This window comes from Pantherophis guttatus, chromosome 6, assembly GCF_059756535.1.
Source record: "Pantherophis guttatus breed Tessera chromosome 6, ASM5975653v1, whole genome shotgun sequence".
Lineage (NCBI taxonomy): Eukaryota > Metazoa > Chordata > Lepidosauria > Squamata > Colubridae > Pantherophis > Pantherophis guttatus.
This window is the reverse complement of record NC_142068.1, coordinates 45,625,424-45,647,711: the sequence shown is the minus strand read 5'-3', so window position 1 is coordinate 45,647,711 and position 22,288 is coordinate 45,625,424. Positions and strand designations below refer to the sequence as shown.

The 22,288-nt window shown below is 35.1% G+C and overlaps 1 protein-coding gene and 1 long non-coding RNA gene across 25 annotated transcripts in view; one reads left to right on the top strand and one right to left on the bottom strand.

Moving 5' to 3' along the window:
• LCOR (ligand dependent nuclear receptor corepressor) overlaps nucleotides 1-22,288 on the top strand; it is a 71,628-nt gene that overhangs the window by 35,623 nt on the left and 13,717 nt on the right. For 14 of the 23 annotated variants that reach the window (XM_087872794.1, XM_087872798.1, XM_034439892.3 and 11 more), the window contains one exon: nucleotides 4,967-5,060. In XM_087872794.1, the coding sequence (XP_087728920.1) occupies nucleotides 4,967-5,060 (94 nt within the window). Of the gene's footprint in view, nucleotides 1-4,966; nucleotides 5,061-8,468; nucleotides 17,769-22,288 lie in introns of those variants that run through there. The other 9 variants (XM_087872807.1, XM_087872806.1, XM_087872809.1 and 6 more) reach the window with 1 other exon arrangement.
• On the bottom strand, nucleotides 598-20,815 carry LOC117678611 (uncharacterized). Of its 2 annotated transcripts, XR_004595072.3 has the most exons (6): nucleotides 20,717-20,815; nucleotides 14,479-14,578; nucleotides 12,273-12,400; nucleotides 8,426-8,604; nucleotides 6,146-6,292; nucleotides 598-5,050 (listed from the first exon to the last, which is right to left on the bottom strand). It is a non-coding gene; the product is annotated as an uncharacterized LOC117678611 (long non-coding RNA). The 2 variants fall into 2 exon arrangements; XR_004595071.3 differs by lacking the exon at nucleotides 8,426-8,604 and having other exon boundaries at nucleotides 20,717-20,808.

Below are 22,288 nucleotides of genomic sequence, written 5' to 3'. Positions count from 1 at the left end.
AGTATGAATTGTTAAATGAATAGAAGAATAAATTATGATTGTGAGATTTAGGAAACGTCTGCCCCAGCAGATTGGCCCATTGTACATGACATCTCAAATTCTGCTCTCTTCCCCCAAATCTATGAGTGAGATGGCTATATTGGGAAAACTATTTCTGCCTTGTCATATTGAATGTTGAAAGCATTGAAGATCTATGTAATGTCAGAGATGAAACCACATTTCAAAATACCAGAACCTCTGCTGAACTTTAGAAATAATGAATTTTTTCATTCCTTATGGTTCTGCAATCCAATATTTTTCTTTTCATGTTGATGCTAGCTAGTTGTATTTATGCAGTAGCTGGCCCCAATCAATATTTGTCTGTAGCTTTGCCTGTAATCCTTTTAAAAGTAAAGCTTCAGTTTTATGACAAATTGGGCATGTAAACAATTTTTATTTATTTTTTTATTTATGAAATTTGTATGATGCCCAAATTCATAACACCTCTTTGCTGTGAAACAGTTTGGAAGAGTACATATCTTAGGGACCATAGATCCCTGGGGAGATGCTATTCCAGATGGTATGCACTGCAACAGAAAAAGCTCACTTCCTGGATCCTATGATGACATTGTTTAATCAATGGAATCCAATGCATGCCAACATTATCAAATTGAACACAATTGGCAGACACCCAACAGGAGACAGATGATAGACACTATGCTACTGAATAGCTTTATAGATAATAACCAGCACCTTGAATTGTATTCTGAGGCCTACTTGTAACTAGGATAGCTGAGAAAGCAGATGGATTACATGGATTTACTGTGGCATGCCCATAGTTCCCCATTCTATCACATTCTGAACCATCTGCAGCTTCCAATTCGGTTTTCAGTGGCATCTCCCCATAGAGTGCATTGAGGTAGTCCACATGTCAGGTGATCAGAGTTTGAATGACTGTTCAATTGCACCAGTTTCTTGATCCAGCTGCAATTGATGTACAAGATGAATCTGTGTAAACACTTTCCTGATCAGTTATCAACTGCTTTTCCAAGTAGGAGCTCTGAGTCTAAAAAGACTTTTGAATTGCTTGATTAGCAAAGTGCAATGCCATTCAGAACTAAAGATGAAAAGTCTCCTGTTCCACTGATTCAAATACCCACAGTTGCTTGGTCTTGCTAGGACTCAGCCTGAATCTGTTTCTCGCCATCCATACCTCCAAGCCCCTAGGAACCTTGATCTCTTCCACTGGTCTCACACTGATAAGAATGCTAATGAAAACAAGAAAGCAGACAATCACCTCGTCCTCTATTTTTACTTTGGGCAAAATGTGCAAGGTAGTTGAAGCAATGTTGTTCTTTCAGAATATCTAGATTGAGAAAACCCTTGCTTGAAATTTCATAAATAAGAGGTTTCCTACTTACTGTATGGTTTCTTACTCCTAGTCTAGTTAAGGAATACTATTTTTAAAATTCCAGAAATGGTTGAATAAAACACCAGGAAGAAGCAGAAATAGCAAGGGTGGAAACATGTGAAGAACAAGCGTTATAATCCCATACTGTGAAGACTGATAAGGATAAAGACAAGTTTTATTTCCTGAGTATTGGGTTAGATTGAGGGCAAGATGCAAGTGAACGTGCATTGAACTTGAGAAAGGATATAATGAAAAGCTTCAGTTTTTAGGCTGAGTTTAGGCTGAAGATGAGTGACAGAGAAGCGGACTTTGTGTTTGTGTTACAATTTACAGTATATCCACAAAATTCTCAGAAACTCTGAGTAGTTTACAGTAGAAATATAGTAAACTTATAATTGTATGAATTTACTTTTTTAATTAATCTGATGTGACACAGTTTGGAAATAGCTTGGCTATACACATTCCCAAATGCTTTCCTGAAGAACTGCATTTTTATAGCTCTCTGAAAATGTTGCAAGGTAATGGTTGCATATCTGGTGATACAGTATTCCAAAGCCATTACTGAGAAGAGATGAACCTCCAGTCCCTGAAGTTGGCCCTCCTGCAATGATGGGACCCTCCTCAAATACTTTTCCTATAAGTGCTTAGGGTTCAGGCCTATTCTACCTGAAGAAACTGGTCACAAAGATATCGAAGCCCTGAGCACAGAGGGCTTTAAAAGTGATAGACAGGACTTTGAATTGCACTAGGCTGCCCTTACCTGAAAGATTCAGTTATTGCAATATGTCCAGGCAATTAAGGGAGCAGTAAACTTTGCCTGTAGAACACCATTAAAATAGAAACTAAGAAGGCAAGCAACTGGCAGCCTTCTTGGCTCCTGTTTTACTGGTTCTACAGGCAAAGTTTAGTACTCCCTTAATTGCCTAGACTGCTGTGTATTGTAATAGCTGAATCTTCCAGGTAAACTTTAATGGCAGCTCAATGTAGAGCACATTAGAAGACTACAACTGTGTGGCGAGAAGGATATGAGTGACTAAGTAGGGCCACCTGATCCAGGAAAAGTGATAAGAAAGAATGTTAAGAGCAATGTACTGTTGCTTTTCCTTGGTAGAGAAACTCAAGATTTCAATTGACCATCTGGTGATATTAACAAATTATATATTTATATAAATGGGCCTCATTATCCATTGTTTCAGTACCTGCAGTTACATGAACGGTTTAAAAAAAAACCTTCATTATTCACTAAAAAATATTTCATGTACCTTTAACTTTGACATGTGGTTCTGTTTTCAAGTATTTTTGTATGTTTTTCACATGTACAAAATTGAAGATGGCCTTTTGTGCATGCACAGAGATTGTTTTTCAAGGTTTTGTTATCCATTGTTTTGCTATCTATGGATAGGCTGGAATGAAACCCCTACAAGTAATGAGGTCTTGAAAAGTCATTGCCTACTTAGTAGTCACCCACCCCATTTGCAGATGTCAGAGGCAAAGTATGTATTGCTAAGATGATGTGAGTTTCTTTTAACTACCAATTGTTTGAATAATTATTAAATCAGAACACATTGACAGTATAAAAGTTTGTGAGTGTTACTTAGCTATGTAAGAAAAGATCTGCAATAAGCTTCTTCATTAGTGTGCTAAAGATAGTGTGGATGTCACTTAGCATAGCAACAATTTTGATCTGAATTGGTTAGAAAATGAAAAGCTTGAATTTTTACTCTATTTCACAAAGCAAAACTTGCAAACATAATCTTAGATGTGGACATTTATAACTATGGTAATAGAAGTGTGCATTTTGAGTGGATGTAGAGATTCATTACTTAGACAATTATTATTTCCCTCTTATTGCTTCTTTAGAGTTGTTTGTAATAGGGTATTTTTTAACAAAGTTATGCATTTCCTAAAAGTTATTATTCTTAACTTAGTGTTCCCAGGAGATTTTCCATGGAGTTAGTTTAGAGAAGTGTGTTTAACTACTTGGGAAAATCCTAGAAAAAAGAATCAAGCAGTGGATTTGCAAGCACTTAGAAAGGAGCAATGTGATTTCTATAACCATAATTTCATTAAGCAAAGACTATGTTAAACAAATCATAGTGGGTTGTTTTTTTTCTTTTGACAAAGTGACTAAATCCATAGATCAAGAGAATGCTATGGATATAATGTATCTAGACTTCAGTAGGACATTCAGTGAAGTTGATCAGAGTCACCTTCTTAATAAAATAGAACAACGTGAGATGGGTGGTCCCACTATTAAATGAATTTGCAATTGATTGAACAACTGTACCTGATGTGTGGCCCTTAATTGATATACATCTAGGTGGAGTAAGGAATGCAATAAGGTACTTCAGGGTTCTATCATGGATCAAGTGCTCTTCAAAATATTTATAAATTACTTAGAAGAGGATTTAGTAGTGATGGCCAGTAAATTTACAGATATCACGAATTTGGGGTCAGCAAAGGATTGCCAATGCCTCAAAAGACAAACTCAGGATTCAAAAGGATCTTGATAGACTTGAACATTGAACCAACAAAATGCAGTTCAGTAGTAAGAAATGTAGGGTTCTGAATTTACAAGATAAATGGTACCTGGCTCAGCAGTTGTACCTGTGAGAAAGACCACATATGAACTGCTGCAGCTACCAAGAGTGAATTCAGTCTTGGGCTGTATCAACATAAATTCAATGCCAAAATTTCAGAAAGTAATAGTCTGCTCTATCCTGCATCAGACCACTTTAGAATATTGTATCCAGTTTTGGTTGCCACAATAAAAAAAAAGGATGCTGAGAAACTGGAAAGAGTGCAGAAAAGAACAACATGCTGGTGAACAGCTTGGAGGCTAATTCATAAGAATGGTTAAAATAATTGACTATATTTAGCTTGAATAAGAAAAGATGAAGAATAGAACAACAGTATTTCTATATTTGTAGGGCTGTCACAGGGGAAAAAATATGGATTTATTCTCCATACTGCCCAAGGGGAGGACAGAAACCAATAAGTGAAACTTTACAGAGATAAGGAGGAATTTCCTGACTATGAGAGTTATTAAGTAATGGAATAACAGCATGGGTGCTCCATCACTGATTTGACAGCCATTTGTCTAAGGTGTCCGAGGATTCCTGCCCTTGGCAAGTCAGACTAGAACTTCTCCATGGTTCTTTTTAAACCTATGCTTCTATGTAATTTTAATTGAAAATCATATGGGGAAGAAACTCTCCATGTCTAAAATCTCAAAATATTTTCCACATCTTTCTAGGATATAGCCTGCTGATGTAGGTTTACAACAATTAACATTTTTGGCTAGAAATATTTATACTAATTGAAAAGCTTTTCATCTTTGCTAGCAAAGATATTGGAAGATTTTGCTTTGAGATTTTTTTTGGCTAAACTTAAGAATATGTTATAAATAATATAAATAAAAATACTTATTGATGTGCTAAGATACTGTAATGCGAAGTTCAGGAAGAGTCATTGAATTGAACCTAGATTAACAAGTTAAGACCTTAATAAGTTTTCAAATATGTGTTTGGTTTTCCCATTCTTTCCCATTCTTAAATTACACTCATGTTGTTGCAGACGGAGTGCTTGATCTGTCCACTAAGAAAAGTCCTTGTGCAGGCAACACCTCCTTGAGCCATTCACCTGGCTGCTCTGCTACTCCTGGAAATGGGTAAGAGAAATTCTTAATATTTTTGCTCACACCTAATGTTTGGGGGTATAATTGAAGTCAACTGCTTTTGATAGGCTGAGTTTTTAACTTTTTGGATTATTAATTAATTTAGAAAGTTTCTTATTTCCAATGTTTAACTATAAAATAAAGAGAAATAATCAGTCTTTCTGTTGAATATAGACATAGGGTTTTTCAGCTTTTAAAGTCTAAATTTATATCCAATGATTAACACCCACAGACTTGATGCAAAAGCACTTAGGCCATTATTATGCTTAAAAACCTACCAAGAATTGTGTGAGGCACTACTTGTGTGAACCTGCACTTTGACTTAAAGCTATACAAATTACTTAGGTTCCATTTAAAACCTATATACATTTATATTATCATAGCAACTTCATAAAGTTTATATTATTATTGCAGTTACAGCATTCCTAAATACAAGTAGTCCTTAACTTACAACCAAATGACTGTTTGAAGTTACAATGGCACTGAAAAAAGAGACTTATGGCTGATCCTCACACTTATGACTGTTGCAGCATCCCCCAATCACTTGACCAAAATTTAGGCACTTGGCAATGATTGTTGTGTCATAAGGTCACATAATCACCCTTTGCGACCTTCCCAGATAGCTTCTAACAAGCAAAATCAATAGCAGAAGCCAGATTAATATAACAACTGCATGATTTGCTTAAGAACCATGTGATTTATTTAACAACTGCAATTTTGGTTAACAACCATGGCTTTTTTAGGTTGTAAAATCTGACATGGCTCATTTAACAATCGCCTTGCTTAGCAACAGAAATTCTGGTCCTAATTGTGGTCTTAAGGCAAGAACTTCCTATATAGATCATTTATAGAGATACTACTATGTCTACATATGACCTGTGCATAGAGGGCCTGCTACAATTTTTAGAGGATCTTCAGATAAGTTTCCTGCCATCATCTTTGGAGTAGTGGATTCTGCTTTTCACAATTAATATGGCTACTATGAAGTTTTCATGTGAAAAACAGTGATATAGACTGAAAACAGAATGTAGTAACCATTCATCATAATACATTATCTTGGGTACAAAGACAATACATACCTTAGTTTATCTGCCATCGAAAAACTTGTTGAGAGGAAACATGTCACTGAGTTTAAATCGCCTGTCATAGGAAGTTTAATTGCTTTTACTGCACACTGCAGAGAAGTGATCCTTGTAGTCGCTTTCAACTCTACAATTCTTTTGAGTCTAAGATGAAGATTAGACCTTTGAGCCTTAGCAGCTATCTACAACCATGTTGTTGATGGTTCTGTCAGTTTGGGTTATTAGGCCTCTAAAAGCTCTGCAGGCTCCTATAACAGACTGCATGAGGTTGGCTGAATAACTTAGCCAGGTCCCATTTTTTTAATAGACTGAAATGTTAATAGCTGATAGTTTCAGTAATTTAACACAAAGCAATCAAGAATGCTTAATATTAATGAACACAGTGTTTGGACAAGGGTGCCAAAGCAAACTAGTGGGTGAAGAATTGTACAAAATTTGTTAAAGATAGAGGCAAAGAGGAGAAATAAACCATTATTATAACATAGTACTGTCATTGCACTAGTTTCTTACGATTCGTTAGGTCAAGGCAGATTTGTAAATACTTATATTGGGGATATTTTCAAAATAAAATACTATAAAAGCACTTACTATACTATTCTAACTCTATACTGGGAAAGACTTCTGTTGAAAAAGCTTGTAGAGTCCTGTCGGTTCTGAATTTTTAGCTATGCCTGCTGATATAAATCATTTAGAAGTAAAGAGATACAGAATGGCATTGTAAGGGCTACTGTAGATATAAGAGTAAGGATAGACTACATAAAAATATTTTCTTCAGGATTAGTTTAACCATGTAAATATGTTGTTATAATTAGTTGGACTTCTACATAAAATAGCATTGTTTGCAGCCACTGATTTTAATTGCAAAATGAAGTATTTAAATTGCTCATTACATGGATTCTTTATTTAGCCCCGTGATCTCTAGGCTACTAAAATCCCAAAGTTTCTTAAAGAGGGATATCTGACTATATCCGTTCATTTTCTGAACAATTTAACATAAATTTCTGAAATTTGTTTTAAACATTACATACCACACGGAAAGTTGAAGATCATCTTCAAAAGATCAGCATATTTTGCTGTGTCTTATGTAAAGAAGTTGGCATTAAGTGATGTCAAACAGTACTGTTTGTCTATGTTTATGTTTGTACTGTTAAGATTAATGCCATTGAACATTTGTCTTCTTAATTAATGTTCCCTGGACAATGGTTCACTGTTATCAGACTAGTAGAAATACTCAGCACGTGTTAAATGTCTTATCAGAAATATAAACCACAGGGCTGTTTTGTTCAGAAACAATTTTATCAAAACGAAATGTTAAATTTGGATTCTAATATTGAAAACAGATGCCTAAAGGATTAGAATCCCTAAAAACTTTTTAAATATGTTCTTTGTCCATTCCGTGCTCTCAGATTTTTCTAGTTGCAGAATGGGAAAACTTGCATTATGATTGTCCTAATGGAAACAACAAAGAGGAATGTGTTAACATATGTTTTGGGGGACTATTGATTAGAATACACTGTAAATAATTTACGGGTTTTTAATAGTCTGATTAAACTGGATAACATTAAAATAGATTAATTCCTAATCTGTTGAATTAGTAAAGTTGGAAGGTGCATAGACTGCTGAGTACTGTAGTTTTGAAATAGAAACTGTTTCTTCATGACTTGGCATAAAGAAAAAATGAGGTTAATGTTTTTGTAACTCATGATGTCAATTTTTAAAATAAATGAAGTCTGGACATTAGTACTAAATTTGTGAACTCTTCATTATTTTTGTTTTTGTGTTTAATGGGAACAAAATGATTTGAATTCTGCTGAATAGTTTTGATGCTGCAGCAGCAACAAGCATTTATAGTGTGAATCCATATCGTTTTCACTTTTTATAAAAAGTGTAGATGGCTGGTGGTGTATGAGTGTGTGTTGATCTTGCTGCAATTTGTCACTTGGCTTACTCTTTTATTACTGTACTTGTTTAGTGGTAACGTCACACTAGTAATACAGTCGTGAATAGACTCTGGTGATTATTCCTTTCTAATCTATAATTAAGATGCTATTTTCAGACACTTGCGCGAACTCTTTTCTGCTCCAAGATTTTGTGAACCCAACCAAAGACCAGCTGACAGGTTTCATTTTTCTTTGCCCAAAAAGCTTCTCTTTGTTTTTTGAACATTTTTAAAAACTGACTGCTGAGACTTTAAAAAAATAATAAAACCACAAAAGTGATGTTACCCAAGCAAGGCCTTCTAATAAAGGAGTGGCCCCCTCACCCATTCCTCCCTACCTGTGCAAGTCCTGCTCACATCAGTTTCCTTCCATCCAATTAGGCGACCTGGGAGACCCAGCCAGCACCATGCAGAGGGACTTCGGAGTGGTGATGGGGTACCCCCAAGAAGCTGGCAGGATGGAACGAGGGAAGGGTCTGGCCACTCCACATCTCTCAAAGTTCCATTGGCTCGATCACTGCAGATAAGTGAAGAACTGCTGAGCAGAAACCAGCATGCTACCGCTGCCAGCCATGGGCCATCTGGGTTGCAGAATCACGGACAGCACATGATACTATCCAGGGAGGCTTCTTGGGCAAAACCACACTACGAATTCAACTTTACCCGAATGAAATTCAGGGGAAATGGTGCACTCCACAACATCAGTGACCTTCCTTTTCTTACAGAAAACTCTGCTTTTCAAAAAATGGCACTTCAAACTAAACAGGATGGGAAAAAGGACATGAGCCATTCAACTCCTGTGGATTTAAAGATACCACAAGTTCGAGGCATGGACCTTTCATGGGAATCCCGTTCTGGTGACCAGTATAGCTATAGCTCTTTGGTGATGGGTTCACAAACGGAGAGCGCGCTTAGTAAAAAGTTAAGGGCTATCCTTCCAAAACAAAATAGGAGGAGCTTGCTGGATCCTGGACCAGATTCCTGGGGCTCAGATGCTGAGCAATCTACCTCTGGACAGCCATATTCCACCTCTGATCAGGAAGGTGATCCTGGCTCTAAGCAACCTCGGAAGAAAAGAGGCAGATACAGACAATACAACAGTGAGATATTGGAGGAAGCAATTTCTGTGGTGATGAATGGGAAAATGAGCGTTTCCAAAGCTCAGAGTATTTATGGGATTCCCCACAGCACCCTGGAGTATAAAGTGAAAGAGAGGCTGGGCACTTTGAAAAACCCTCCAAAGAAAAAAATGAAATTAATGCGTTCGGAGGGACAAGATGTCTCTGTAAAGCTTGAGATAGATCCCCAGGGAGAGGCAGCACACACTGCAAATGAGTCAAAGGATGATTAGGGATGTTGTAGAGTGCCAATTACATAATAAACTGGGTGAGCACTATGGCATTGTTCAACTCCAGCTGTGTGTACCTAACTCCTCTTCAATCACCGGGTGCAGAACACGTTCCATTGCAATTCAGCAGAGACTTGTGAGGGCACAGGGGAAAAGGGTGCTCTGAATGTTGCATATTTGTAAATTTTCTGGCTCAGTATGGCTTAGAGCCTTTTGTGTTTTGTTTTGTTTTGTTTTGTTTTTTGGCCTTTTGCATGTTTCTCTAATATTTTATAGAGAATTGAGTTACCTCACAAAAAATGCAGACATGGAAGTGGACTGCTTGCCTCTTGAGCCTGCATGGACTTTCAGTTATTTTACTGGGTTTGCTTTTTTCATATGGCCTTTTAAATAATAATAATAATAATAATCCCTTTCTTGAGCTCTTAATACCAGACTTTGAAAACAAAACTGGATTATTGGATTATACTTAGATTTTCTCTTTTTGTTCCCTTGGATCCATCCAGTTGGTTGGAAAGAATTTTTTAAAATAATAATTGGTCTGTTCGAATTCAGAGATTTGGGGCTGGTTTGTTATTGGATCTAATAGGAGCCATTTTGTTTTAAATTTGGGAGGGTTTTTCTTAATTGTTTGCAATCTGCTTAGTGTTCACCTGGTGAAGCGGGTGGGAATGGGACGGGGAAATCTTTACATACGTACACTACCTGCAAAATGCTTTGGTTAATTTCTTTGGAACACTATTTTCATTGTAATTTTATTCATTCTTTTATAAAGGTGAGGGTTGGACTTGCCTGCTTGAGGATGTAGCCTTATCTCAACAAACTCCTTGTATTCTAGGAGAATCAGGGTACACTGAATGATACACTAGGGTATTCCTCATTTTAACAAGAATATGGTTTTTTGTGACCAATATGCTTTTCGTAGATTTGATCCTGAGTTCACTAGACTGTGTGTTTCCAACAATTAGTTAAAACATACCTTTCTGGGGGTCAGAAATACATATAACAGTTTACTATATTCTTGGGCAAACAAACAAAAACCCTCGTAAATTCACTAATTTCTAAATATTACAACCTCAGTAGTCTGACTAAATAGTTGTATAAATGAAGGATCTATGTTATAATGTTCAGGGAAGAAATTTTTACAAATTTTAATAAAACCTATGATCAGATCATTCTGGTCTGGTTTAGGCTGAGCATCTTATCTAGCTATAACGCTGTCAGGGTTGAACACCCAATGGGTGTTTCCTTTTTAAATACTAAAGTTGCCAGTAACAGGAAATGTTCTTGCATCTCCTGACATTTTGTTTTTGTTTTATCCACTATTGATTTAATAGTGGAGTAGCACACACATAGGTAAATCATCTGAAGCACTCCTAATCCACAATTCAGCCTTTTTAGTTAGCATCTTTTCATTCTTATATTTTAAGCTTTAAATAAAGCTTTCTGGATCTGCAGCTTCACTGAATTAGACTTAATGGTTCTTCAGGTAGAGAGACAATTTGATCATAGCTGTGCAAAAGATTGATAGGACTCCATTCTACTTTGCACAACCAAAAGAGGCTATGGGATTTGTATGTAAGATGACATTAAGCACTGTTCATGGTTAGTTTTTGTCCTGATGACTGAAAGTGGATGCTATGATTCATAGGAAGATGGCCTAAGTAACCCCAGGGCTGCTGCTTGAATTTGGGGCAATTAATTGTGGGCCTTCTTGATTTGTTGACTGAATACAGTGGATTGCTGGGAAGCAGAGGTTAGGCACACCATTGCTGTCATGTTAAATATGCACTTCTCATTCTTGAGAGAGATTGGGCTTCTAGCCCATATATGCTTTGTACTACTGTTAATGTACTTTTTTTTAAATTGCTTAATGTATTTCCATACTCAAAAAGCAGAGTTCCTTAGCTGTCCTAGATGCCATCTCAGTACAGACATCTGTTTAAAGCCCTGTAGTAGTATAGAAACTCTGCAATATAATCCAGTTTCACTGGAGATTGCAATAAAATGCACTGTTTTAAATTTGTGGTTTCATCTGCTATTGAAAGTGTGGGAGAGGGTTTGCTGCAAGCTAGAAGTGTAACACTTGCATAGACTTTAGCTGTCTGAGGTTTAACCTTTTGTGACTGTTTTTATTTAAGTGATGTATGAATTGAGTTCCGTAAAATCTGTTATTGTATTTGGTGTGCTCATTTTGCTTACTTAATATTTTCAATTTGTATCATTAAGTGGATGACAATCGTGCAGCAGAAAAATGGTGTGCCTACCCTTTAATGCTGCAGTTTAGAAGAGAACTAATTGTATGTCATTTCAGACCATAGGTTAAGAACTGTAAATAGATAGTGATAGTTGTGTATTCTTATTGCTTTGGTTAGAAAATGAATTAAACAACCAAACAATTTTCTCAGATTTAAGTCCTGGGACCTGAAGATTGTAAGATTCTTATCTACAAAGCTTTGAAATGTAACACTTATTATCTGTGATCACTTTCTATTCAGGTAAAAAAAAAAACCCAGAAGCTTTGGAACAACCATATTTCCTCAAAAGGTCTCTGTTTTTAAAAAGAAAAGAAAAAGTAGGTTATTTTTAAAGCACTAATTGCATTACTTTGGTAATTGCAATATAAAATAGCCATTATTGTTTTGTGAAGCATGTTTAAAATTAGTTGTCCCTTTTTAAAATTTCAGAAGCCTCTCAAAAATAAACAAAACGCTGCTGAATATTCAAAAGATATAAATATATCTATATTTTATCTTATTGTAGGTTTTGTAAACTTAGTTGTAATATTCAGGTGCACCTTTTTAATGTTAAACTTTTGTTATAAGATTTCATCTTACTTGTTTTTTCCAAGGTGGTTCATCCTGTGGCTGTATCTTGCTTTAGATCCCTAAGTGGTCCATTAAAGTCAGACTGCTCTAATAGGCGCCTTTGGTGTAGCTTTGAGTAGTATTTGGGAGCATTTCGCCTGTAGAAAAAATGGAATCAGTGTTTACCCATTAGCATGTTCAATTTTATGCTGAACAGACATTTGCATGACCAAAATCCCAACTGATCATAGGTTGAAGTGGGAAAATGTGGTTTGCTACTGTCTTTGTAAGAAAATCTTTGTTTCCTCCCATTTCTAATAACTGGACGTCCTTGTAAAATTTTGCAAGAAATGTTTGCCTTGTTTTCCTTGCTGATTTTCATGGCAGGTTAAGGAATAGCCAAGTGCAATGCTTCAGAAGTTAAGTCTGCAGGAGGAAAATTGGGGCATTTTTATCATGTATGTTAAACCTAAAACCAGAATTTTTGTAGAGATATGGCATATCTGTTGATGGTGTTATTTGCACCTGCACAACAGAAACAAACTGTGAACATCATTTATGGCAGCCTCTGCTTTTAGAGACGGTATATGAAGAGTGAGTTCTCCCTTTACTCCCAGCCCAGAAGACTAATGACTATGTGTGTGTGGATTTGAGAGAGAGAGAGAATGTGAGTGTGTGTGTGTGTGTGTAAAAAAATGTTTAAAATCAAGTTTTCTATTGTACTGGAATTTAGATGTTGGTTGGTGACCTTTTACTGCAGCAGGTTATACAGATGACTTAAGGCTTAGTGTTGTAGGGGTACAAGTGTGGAGTTAATTATTGTACAGTTCTGTGGAACAAGCCCTGTGTGTAGAAAATGTACCAGTTTTTTACTTGGATCTGTAAAATATAAAAGTTATTTCCTGAAAAATCTGGAGATCTGATGAACAATTACCTCTCTATCAGCTACTTTAGGACCTTATTTCTAGTGCCTCAGGCCTCTTCACCACACTGTAGTTATCAAGAATTCAAGTTATAGGATTTGGGCTATAGTCTTACTTTTAATTATCCAAGTGAAATAATCCCCAAATTGATTAATTAGGAGCATTTAAAGATCCTACACTTGCATCCCTCCAAATGCACCAAGAATAGATCAATATTTCTTGCGAATTTCAAGGCTGCTCCCAACTGCCTAACGAAAAGCCCCTAGGTTGTATGTATTCTTAATTATGTTTTGAAATAAATCCGAATAACTTCTAATATTGTTTTAAGAATATGATATGTCTTTTAAAGAGGAGAGCAGTATGGGACTGTTTTCTTTGTAATAGTTGATTTTGAATATTGTCAAGTATAGGCAGTTGAGGGAACTTGATTTTAAGTAGATACAATATTTAGTCACAATTTCTAATCCAATACATTTTGGATTAAATGCTTATAAATATTGTGAGTTTTTTAGAGGTGAAAAGAGTTATGGCACATGGGCAGATGGGGAAGCACATTTACCATTCTCTTCTCCTATTCAGAAGCACTTTGCTAGAGCTCTAGAAATTTAAGTCATCTCCTTCAGTCCAAAGGTGAAAAGATTAATGTACTAGACAAGATTGCCTGAAAGATTTAAGCAGCCTTCAAAAGAACAGTTTGTAATGTAAACAATTGAGATAAGACCTCTTTTGCTTTCTTCCTTTTGTTTAAAAAGATTTCTTTTCTCTCTGCTTCTTTCTCTCTCTCTCTCTCTCTCTCTCCCTCTCCCTCTCCCTCTCCCTCCCTCCCTCTCCTTTTGATAACTTGAATTTGATGACTGCATATTTTGATACTTGCATTTGGTGTTTTTAATCATTTGTCTACTTATTGTCAGACTTTGTTTAGAAACTCTACCATGCTTCTTCATATTTTACATTTGGTAGAGATAGTCATATATTTTCGATCCACACTTACTGTTTTACTTCTCAGTAAATAAACAACAGGTTAATAATTTACATGTCTTTAATAGGACAAAATTGCTGAGTAATATGATAGGTGAATAATTGGTAAATTATTTTGTCATTGGTTTCCCAAATTAACTTGTGAAATACATGTAATTTCTAAGCAGTTTAAGAAATGAAAAGAAATTAATTCAGTAGCTAAGATTCTGGTTCACTTGAGACATGATAATTATTTTCCATCATTCACCCTACCAACAAATTTTAGCTTCTTTCTATCACAAAAGAGGACAATGCAGTAGCAGTATCAATTATTATAACACCTTATATTTAACTACCTGGTAATTGGATATTATCATTATTCTACGAATTCTGATAATTCTTCATAGGAAACAAGTTGATCAGGAATCATCACTAAATCAGAAGTCATCTTTGGAACTAAAAGGAATGGAATTAAAAGAGTTGATTATGCAGCTCTTGGATATAGAACTTTTGGTTATTTTTTAGATAATACATCATAGAATATCTAGCCATGAGTTGAAGTTTAATAAATGAATAGGTTTTTTGCTAAATGTAGAATTATGCAATTATAATTTAAACAGAAGTAATAGATTTACTTCCTTTCATTTGCAGAAGATATTATGTAGGCAGAAGATCCCTACTGAAGATACTATAGTAAGAAAATATTAGCCATTGCATTCTTTCTCTGATGGATAACTGGATTTTGTACCTTTTGTATATCAGTAGCATTCTTGATAGGACAGAAGTATTCTAATTGGATTATGTCCTGAAAGCACTCATATTTTCTTCAAGAAATTACCATCCTGCTCATAACACTCCCATTAATTATTTTTCTAAGATTCCAAGATCTTTCTCTTATATTAGTACAACATATACTAAGAATCCTTGATAAGAAAAAACTAACCGAGGGTAACAAGTTTATAAAAAATAGATAGATTTTTTTCTCCCATTCTGCAGTTATGGGTGTGCCACCTCTGTCTCTAACGTACCTCACATTTGGTGCTACATTTAACAGAATTTCACAGTTTTTATAAAAATATCTATTAATCTTTACAGTCCATTAATATACCTGTCTAATCAGATTTTTAAAAATAACAAAAAGAAAAGCAGGAAATGGACCTTCAGCACTTTTATTATTGCAACTCTAGTCTTAATTTATCTGGTCTTCAAGTCTAAGGTACTGTTAAAAGTTTCAGTCCACAAAAGATTTATTGCTTTTAGGTCAGATAATTTCTATTGATAATAAATAACTCAGTTATATAATGTTCAGGAAACTTGTAGGCATACATGTCTGATACTTTACATTTCAATAGACTATTTTAAAGACCATTTAGGGCTTTAAAATTTGGGGTCTAAATGTGGGAGGCTAAGTTAAGTTTCCTAAATGAAGAATAATTGTAGAACATTGTGTGGAATTTGGTTTGAGAATATATCACTAGGGAAATGGGTAGGGATTTTTCTCCTTTTTATCTTCAGGGAATGAGCAGTATTTAGAATCTTTGATTGAAATTCAAGCCTTTTTACCATGTAAATTTTAATATAAATTTACTGACATGCTTTTACATCAGAGGACTGAAAATGGATCTTAATGTTTAAGTAGTTGGATGGTATATTTGTTATGCCGTTGAATGGTATATTTCTTAAATGAAGGGAGAATTTAAAAAAAACAAACTAGAGTAGCATACCAGCATTAGTGATCTTAAGGGATTTTATAATATGTTATAGAGAAAATACATTAAAATCTAACCTTGAATTGCTAGTCTGTAATTAGGTGCATCCTACATTTAGTTGTTGGAAAGAGGGTCGGTGGCGGCTGTCGTGTGCCCTAGCCTCAAAGAAAAAAACCTGACAGATGGCAACTTCTCTTGAGTCCCATTTGGGGTAGAGATCTATGGGACTTTGGTTTACAGTAGCTAACTACTGCTTAAACATGTCTAAATATGTTTTGAGTGTTTGCTCATAACTTTCTAACCTCCACTCAATCGTCAAATGTTGGTATTTTATCAGTCCACAGTGTAAGTTTTAAACTAATGTGCTTAGGATTCCAGCTTGTACACACACTGTTTGAAAACCCTCAGGGACAGTTTACACACTACCCTCATTCAATTCAGGTACTTGTACACTATTCTTAAACCTAGCAGTGACTCGTGGGTTTTTTTTTGTTTTTGCTTTTTTTTTTTTAATGTGCTAATAGCACATCCTTGATGAATGTCAATTTAAACTCAGTTCAGGTATCCAGGTATAACTCAGCCAAACGGATTTTAAAGCTGCATATTACTCTCCAGCACGCAGTGCCTCAGACACGTAGTGGCATTCTGTATATTCAGTTATTACTACTGAGCAAGATCGCAGGGGGGGGGTTCCTGATAATTATGTATTGTAAGAAATTTCTATATATAGTATGTGTATTATGGTATATACATATATATTATATATGTAATCTTAAATATTTAAAAATGCCACTACCAAGCCAGCACAGCTAATGTCAAATACATTCCTACTTGCCTCTGTAAATAGAGCAGGGGCAGCTTCTCAGTCTAGCTGTGGTTTCTCCTTCATCTTAGGTACTTCTAAGCTTGAGCACTGGCCCTTGGATGTCTGACCTCTACATTCTAGTTATGCAATGTCTCTAGGAATTCTGTGCACTGGCCACTGTGATGGAAGCCAATGGGTCAGACAGGCTCGAGTTTATTAGTAAACCTTCTGCCAAAGTTGATGTAATATGGCAAGTGTGTAAATTTTTCAAATAATCAGCAGGAGCACATATATTGTAGAAACGTATGATCATTTCCAAATTGTAGCCCTTTTCAGGTGTTTCATCTCTAGTTGCCGTGCATTGATCATGAATGTATTGGCATTTAACAGCTCTAATAATGGGTCTATTGGTGAACATTAAAGTTAGTGTGAGTAACATATTAGCATAATTACAACTGCTTGTACTGGCATCAATTTCACTGTAACTATACACTAATGATGCTTCTGTATTATTATTTGATGCTTTTACACTTTATAAAGTTCTCTGCATGTAAAATATGGAAAAATGGCATTTTTACAGACCTCTAAAAGTATAAGTGTCATGGAAAAATAAAGCAGGAACCCCCTTTTTAATCTATGGACCTCATTTCAATATACTGTTTACAGTTTGACGGAATTGTATAAGTTAATATTTCTCTTGTACTGTAGCTTGTATTTATTTACAGATTTTTTGTACTGTGTGATTTGAACTTTTTTTTGTTCCTTGCTATGATCAACATTTTATGTAGTAGAGCACTTATGATCACAAATTAAGGTTTTTGGTTTGATTGCACTACATTTAATTTTTAATGCAGTTCTGATTTTTTGACTGGACTTAATAAGCTGTGTCTTAATATATGTGATAAGTACTTATAAAATTTTAATTCATGTGGTTCTCTCTCTCTCTCTCTTTTCATTGTATGTCAAAATGCTGATTCTATTGTGCATGTATAAGGGTTAAACAACCCTCTTGTATTTGGCCATGTCATTTTGGAAACACATTCCCAGCTGTAATATGTATGGTAGTTTTCACTGGATGCTAGACTTTTCAGAACCACTATTCTTCTAATAAATTTTGTTGTGAAAACCTGAACGTTTTATAGCACTGCTTTCTAAAGTGTCTTTTTAAATAATAATAGTAATGCTTTTCATGATGTATTTGTCTAATGGAATATTGAAGTAGATTGATGTGCTTCAATGAGTTGAAGCCACAAATGTATATGAAAAGTCAAACAGATGCCTATGAATGCAAATATCTGCTCTTGCAACAAAATGTTTACATCAGTTTTAGAAACGGGATCTTACTTGAATTGACTGAATATAGTTCTTCCCTCAGAGAAGAATTTGGATTATAAACAATATCTGATGAGAAATGTCACCACAAGATTGCCTTTCGTTTTCATTTACAGTATTTTTTTCTGAATATTCTTTCAGTGCAGTAAAATATTAGTATATACTGCAGTACTGTGATCTCTAGATGTAATAAATCTCAGACCTTATGATGCGTCATTATGTACAGAAGGAATTATCACTACATGAAAATAATGGATGAATTTATATCTATCTCATTGTTACCAGAAATATACCCCTGAAATCAAATGGAATATTTGCTAATCATTGTGCTCAGTATTAGAATTATATTTGCAACAATCTTGTGTTTATATGCAAAACAAGACGAAAGTATAACCTAGTACATTTAAAAATTAAAATTCCTCCTCTTTCTAAACCAACTTTTTAATTCTGTTTTTCTCACAGGGTGATTCACTGTATTCACCCAATAATTTCATATTATTTCTATAATCATATCTGTCTCATTTTGGCATCTTGCATAGTTTTCAAGTTACGTATATATCATTTTTTTATTCTAGCTTTATTTATCTCTGGCATAGAGTTTTTAACAATGTTCAATTCTCGTTTATTTTATGAATAATATAAATTATCTTGTTAAAACAAGTGGGTCTGGGTTCATGTTCATAGGCAGTCAGGAACTATTATTCTCATACAAAATGCTATACCAATAGAAAATCACAAAAATGATTATATTTTCCTATTTTTTTAATGGTAAAAGGGTATGCTCAAGAACATTGGTAGAATGAACCCCCCCCCTTTTTTGGGGGGGTATCCCATAAAACAGAGATGTAGTCTACATTAGTCAACAAGCGGTTCCTGTTCAAGAAAGGAATGGGTCAAACTGTACAGCAGGAGGCTGGCCTGGACCTTGCATTTTAGGGTGCATGTTGCCAGGTGCCTTTGGCAGAGTTGTCTTGCTTTCTTTTTACCCTAATTAAGCACATGCCACTTACAAGGTACATAATCTGCACTCTATTTAAATGCAACCAGTTTTTCTTTCCACGCCATTTTCTTGGATGCTGGATTCCTATCAGAATTGCTACCTTCCAAATGTCCTACAACTGGTTCACAGGAATCGGGCTGAACCAGCTATCGTAAATAACATCCCTGCCAGATAAGGAATTCAATAGGATTTTTAGAGAATTAAACTACCATTTCTTCTAATATAATATCTAGACCTTAGCATCATTAGGGTGCTACAGAACTTTGCAACTTTAGGTAGATACTTTTTAAGAGGCTTTGAAATTGAATGTTTAATGCAGTAGCAGAGAGTGAGGTATACATCACTGGTCTCTTCCATATCTACATTTAGTATATTTACTACAATACCAATTCTCTTCATACTACCCATCCTTTGCTGAAAATAATAGCTTTTTCAGACTGTTCGGCCTTATTTCTTTAAACAGATCACTACAATATTTAATAGAACTTACTGTTTAAGTGATAAAATAAAGTGGAACGTAGATGTATTTTCTTAAATTTGAATTCTTCATTGAGCTCTAGTGAGCAGGACCATTGATCAAGAATGATTTCACAGTTCATTTTCTATGCTTGGAAGTGGCTATATATAAAGTTTGTACGGTTTGTAAGCAGTCCAGGAGGTGAAAACATATTAACAGTACTCTTTGGAAATGATTTAAGAACTTTTAGGAACCTGGAACATCACACAATCACATTAGGGGATGATACAGAGAAAGTTCAGTTTGAATTAGGAACTGTCTTACATAACCAAGAATGTTTCTACTTAGTATTTGATGGAAACATGTACCACTTTTCTGTTCAATCTCTTGATTCTGGAACATTCTGGGTAATGAATCTTAACTGAAGTTTTGAGGTCTATTAATTATATTGTGATACTATATGGAGTTTTTGTCTTTTATCAGTCTCTACTGCAGAAGAAACATAAATTTAGCAGAAAAATATGCTTACATCTTTGAACAAATTTGTACATCCATTAGAGAAAAGCCAGGATTTCCTAGATGCCCTTTCATAGACTAAAGATTAAAAGAGTAATCCTGTTCTGCTGCAGCATAATCAAAACCTTAATGAACCAGATACAGTCCCCCAATCCCTGGTAGAGATTACTTGTTGAAATAATAATTAGGATGTGTTTGTTTTCCTGCTTGTGTTCAAACATACAGAATCAAAAGAACACATATGCAGCAAGGACTAAATTAAGAGGATGAAATCTTCAAAACCCTCACCCTTTCTATTATATTTATCAGTCTGTATAGAAACATATTTTTGACCACTCTGTGGATCACTAAATATTGGAGCCACTCCCTCCTCACCAAATGAAATAGAGTTTTGGATTACTTTCTTTCCCCAAAGGATTTTCTTTTATTTTTAGTTCCTTTCAGCACAACATTTCTCATGTTCTTTCAGGTGCTGTTAAAACTCTTGATGTTTTTAATTCTGAACACTTTTTACTTAGATACATATTCCCATTGAATTTTAAAAGGATTTATTTTCCTGCTCCATATGAGTTGATAAATAAATTCTAAATAGTAGTACTGTTAGAACCATAATAGGGATAGTAATTTTCTTTTATGATTTATATGCTATTGAATGCGATATTAATATTAGTATTAGCTAACCTGTTAGCAAATGTAGTTTCCCTGAAGAGTAAACCCAAATAATGTAACTATTGGAAGTTTTTACACCTCTTGCTTTTTGCACAATAGCTCATACCTTTGAAACAGTTTGATGAATTGACAAACTCCAACTGTTATGTCTAAGTATTCCAGATATTTTTCTACTAAACGCAGTGCAATTCAACAATAGTTGATGTATATTTCACTGATATATCTCACTATTCTTCATGATTACATGTAAGAGAAAGAGGGAAAAAAAGATAGGTAATAGAAGATGTAGTTATTAAACACACAACTTCATTTTCCCTCCTCCCAACTCTAATGTGCTACTTATAGAATCACTCGTTTTTATGCACTGCATTGCAGTGGGATCTCTGCATATTTCTCCCAACATAATATAGGTGTTAAGTCAAGGCTTCTTCTGAAGGAATTACTCTTCAGTTATGCGCTATCAGTTGAATAAGGAGCGTTGTACTTGTGGTGCCTTCTGGGAGCTTTATTTCAATTATATACTAAGATGTTATTTTTGAACAAGTGTTAAGTTTAATTACTGCAAATAAATATTATCATTGAATTTAATTAGTAGCAAATGACACTGCTTCTCAAAACAATGCTTACATTGTGCATTTTCTGAAATAATTTAGAAAAATCAAGTATTGGCCCACAGATACCATTGACTCCTTTTTTGTTGTTATTGTTGTTTTAACTTCATAAGTGAATCAGTTGCACTGTTAGCTGTTGTAGTTGATACAGGGGTATTTTAAATGAATACATCAGTCTAGATTAAGTGTTCATATATCAACCCTTCTCAATCTGGTGTCCTCAATATATTTTAAACTATAATTTTAAGAATTCTAGCTGTGAATTTTGAAAGTGTAATCTCTACACTCTTCTTGCAATTGTATATTTTTATTTGCCTTAGAAATTTATAACTGTCACTCTGGATGGCATATAGTAAAAACAATTAAAGCAGAAATAACCTCCCCAGATACCAAGAAAAAAAGCCATCTTAAAAGACAAACAAACCTGCCAGACCCCTGTGGCCTAAGAAAAGAGCTAGGTTTTCAGAACGCTTTTGAATACAGTCAGGTCTGGGGTCAAAGGGGGATAGTGTTCCAGAGGACAGGTCCTGTGATCAAAAGTTTTCCTAGATCCCTTCAGTATCACTGCTTATAAATGGGATCTGAACCATGTCATCTCTGCCTGACCCTACAAGTCAGGTTGAAACTGTAGAACAGAGTTCCCCAATGTTTCTGGCTTTGCAAACTGGGAGAGGGGATGTTCCATGCGAGCTTCCTAGGAATAACAATAGCCCACAAACCCACAGCCATACTCCACCAGGAATTATTCAGAACCAAAGACAAATTACAGAAGGCTGAAAGAAACAATGTAATCTGCAAACTCATTGTGCGAGTTTATCTACTCTAGTAAAGAGAACTTTGGAAAATGCTTGCTTCCCCGTCTTTACTTGGAGTTGGGAGTTTTCTGGAACGCTGACACTGTAACCATTGCAACTAATTCTACGTGGGACAAACATCACGTCAATTAAAAACCAGGATCCATGAACACCGACTGGCAGTCAAACGCCACAATCCTAAATCCTTAATCTCTACCCACATCGACACCAAACCACCAGTTCAATTGGAGAAACACAAAAATAATCAGCTAT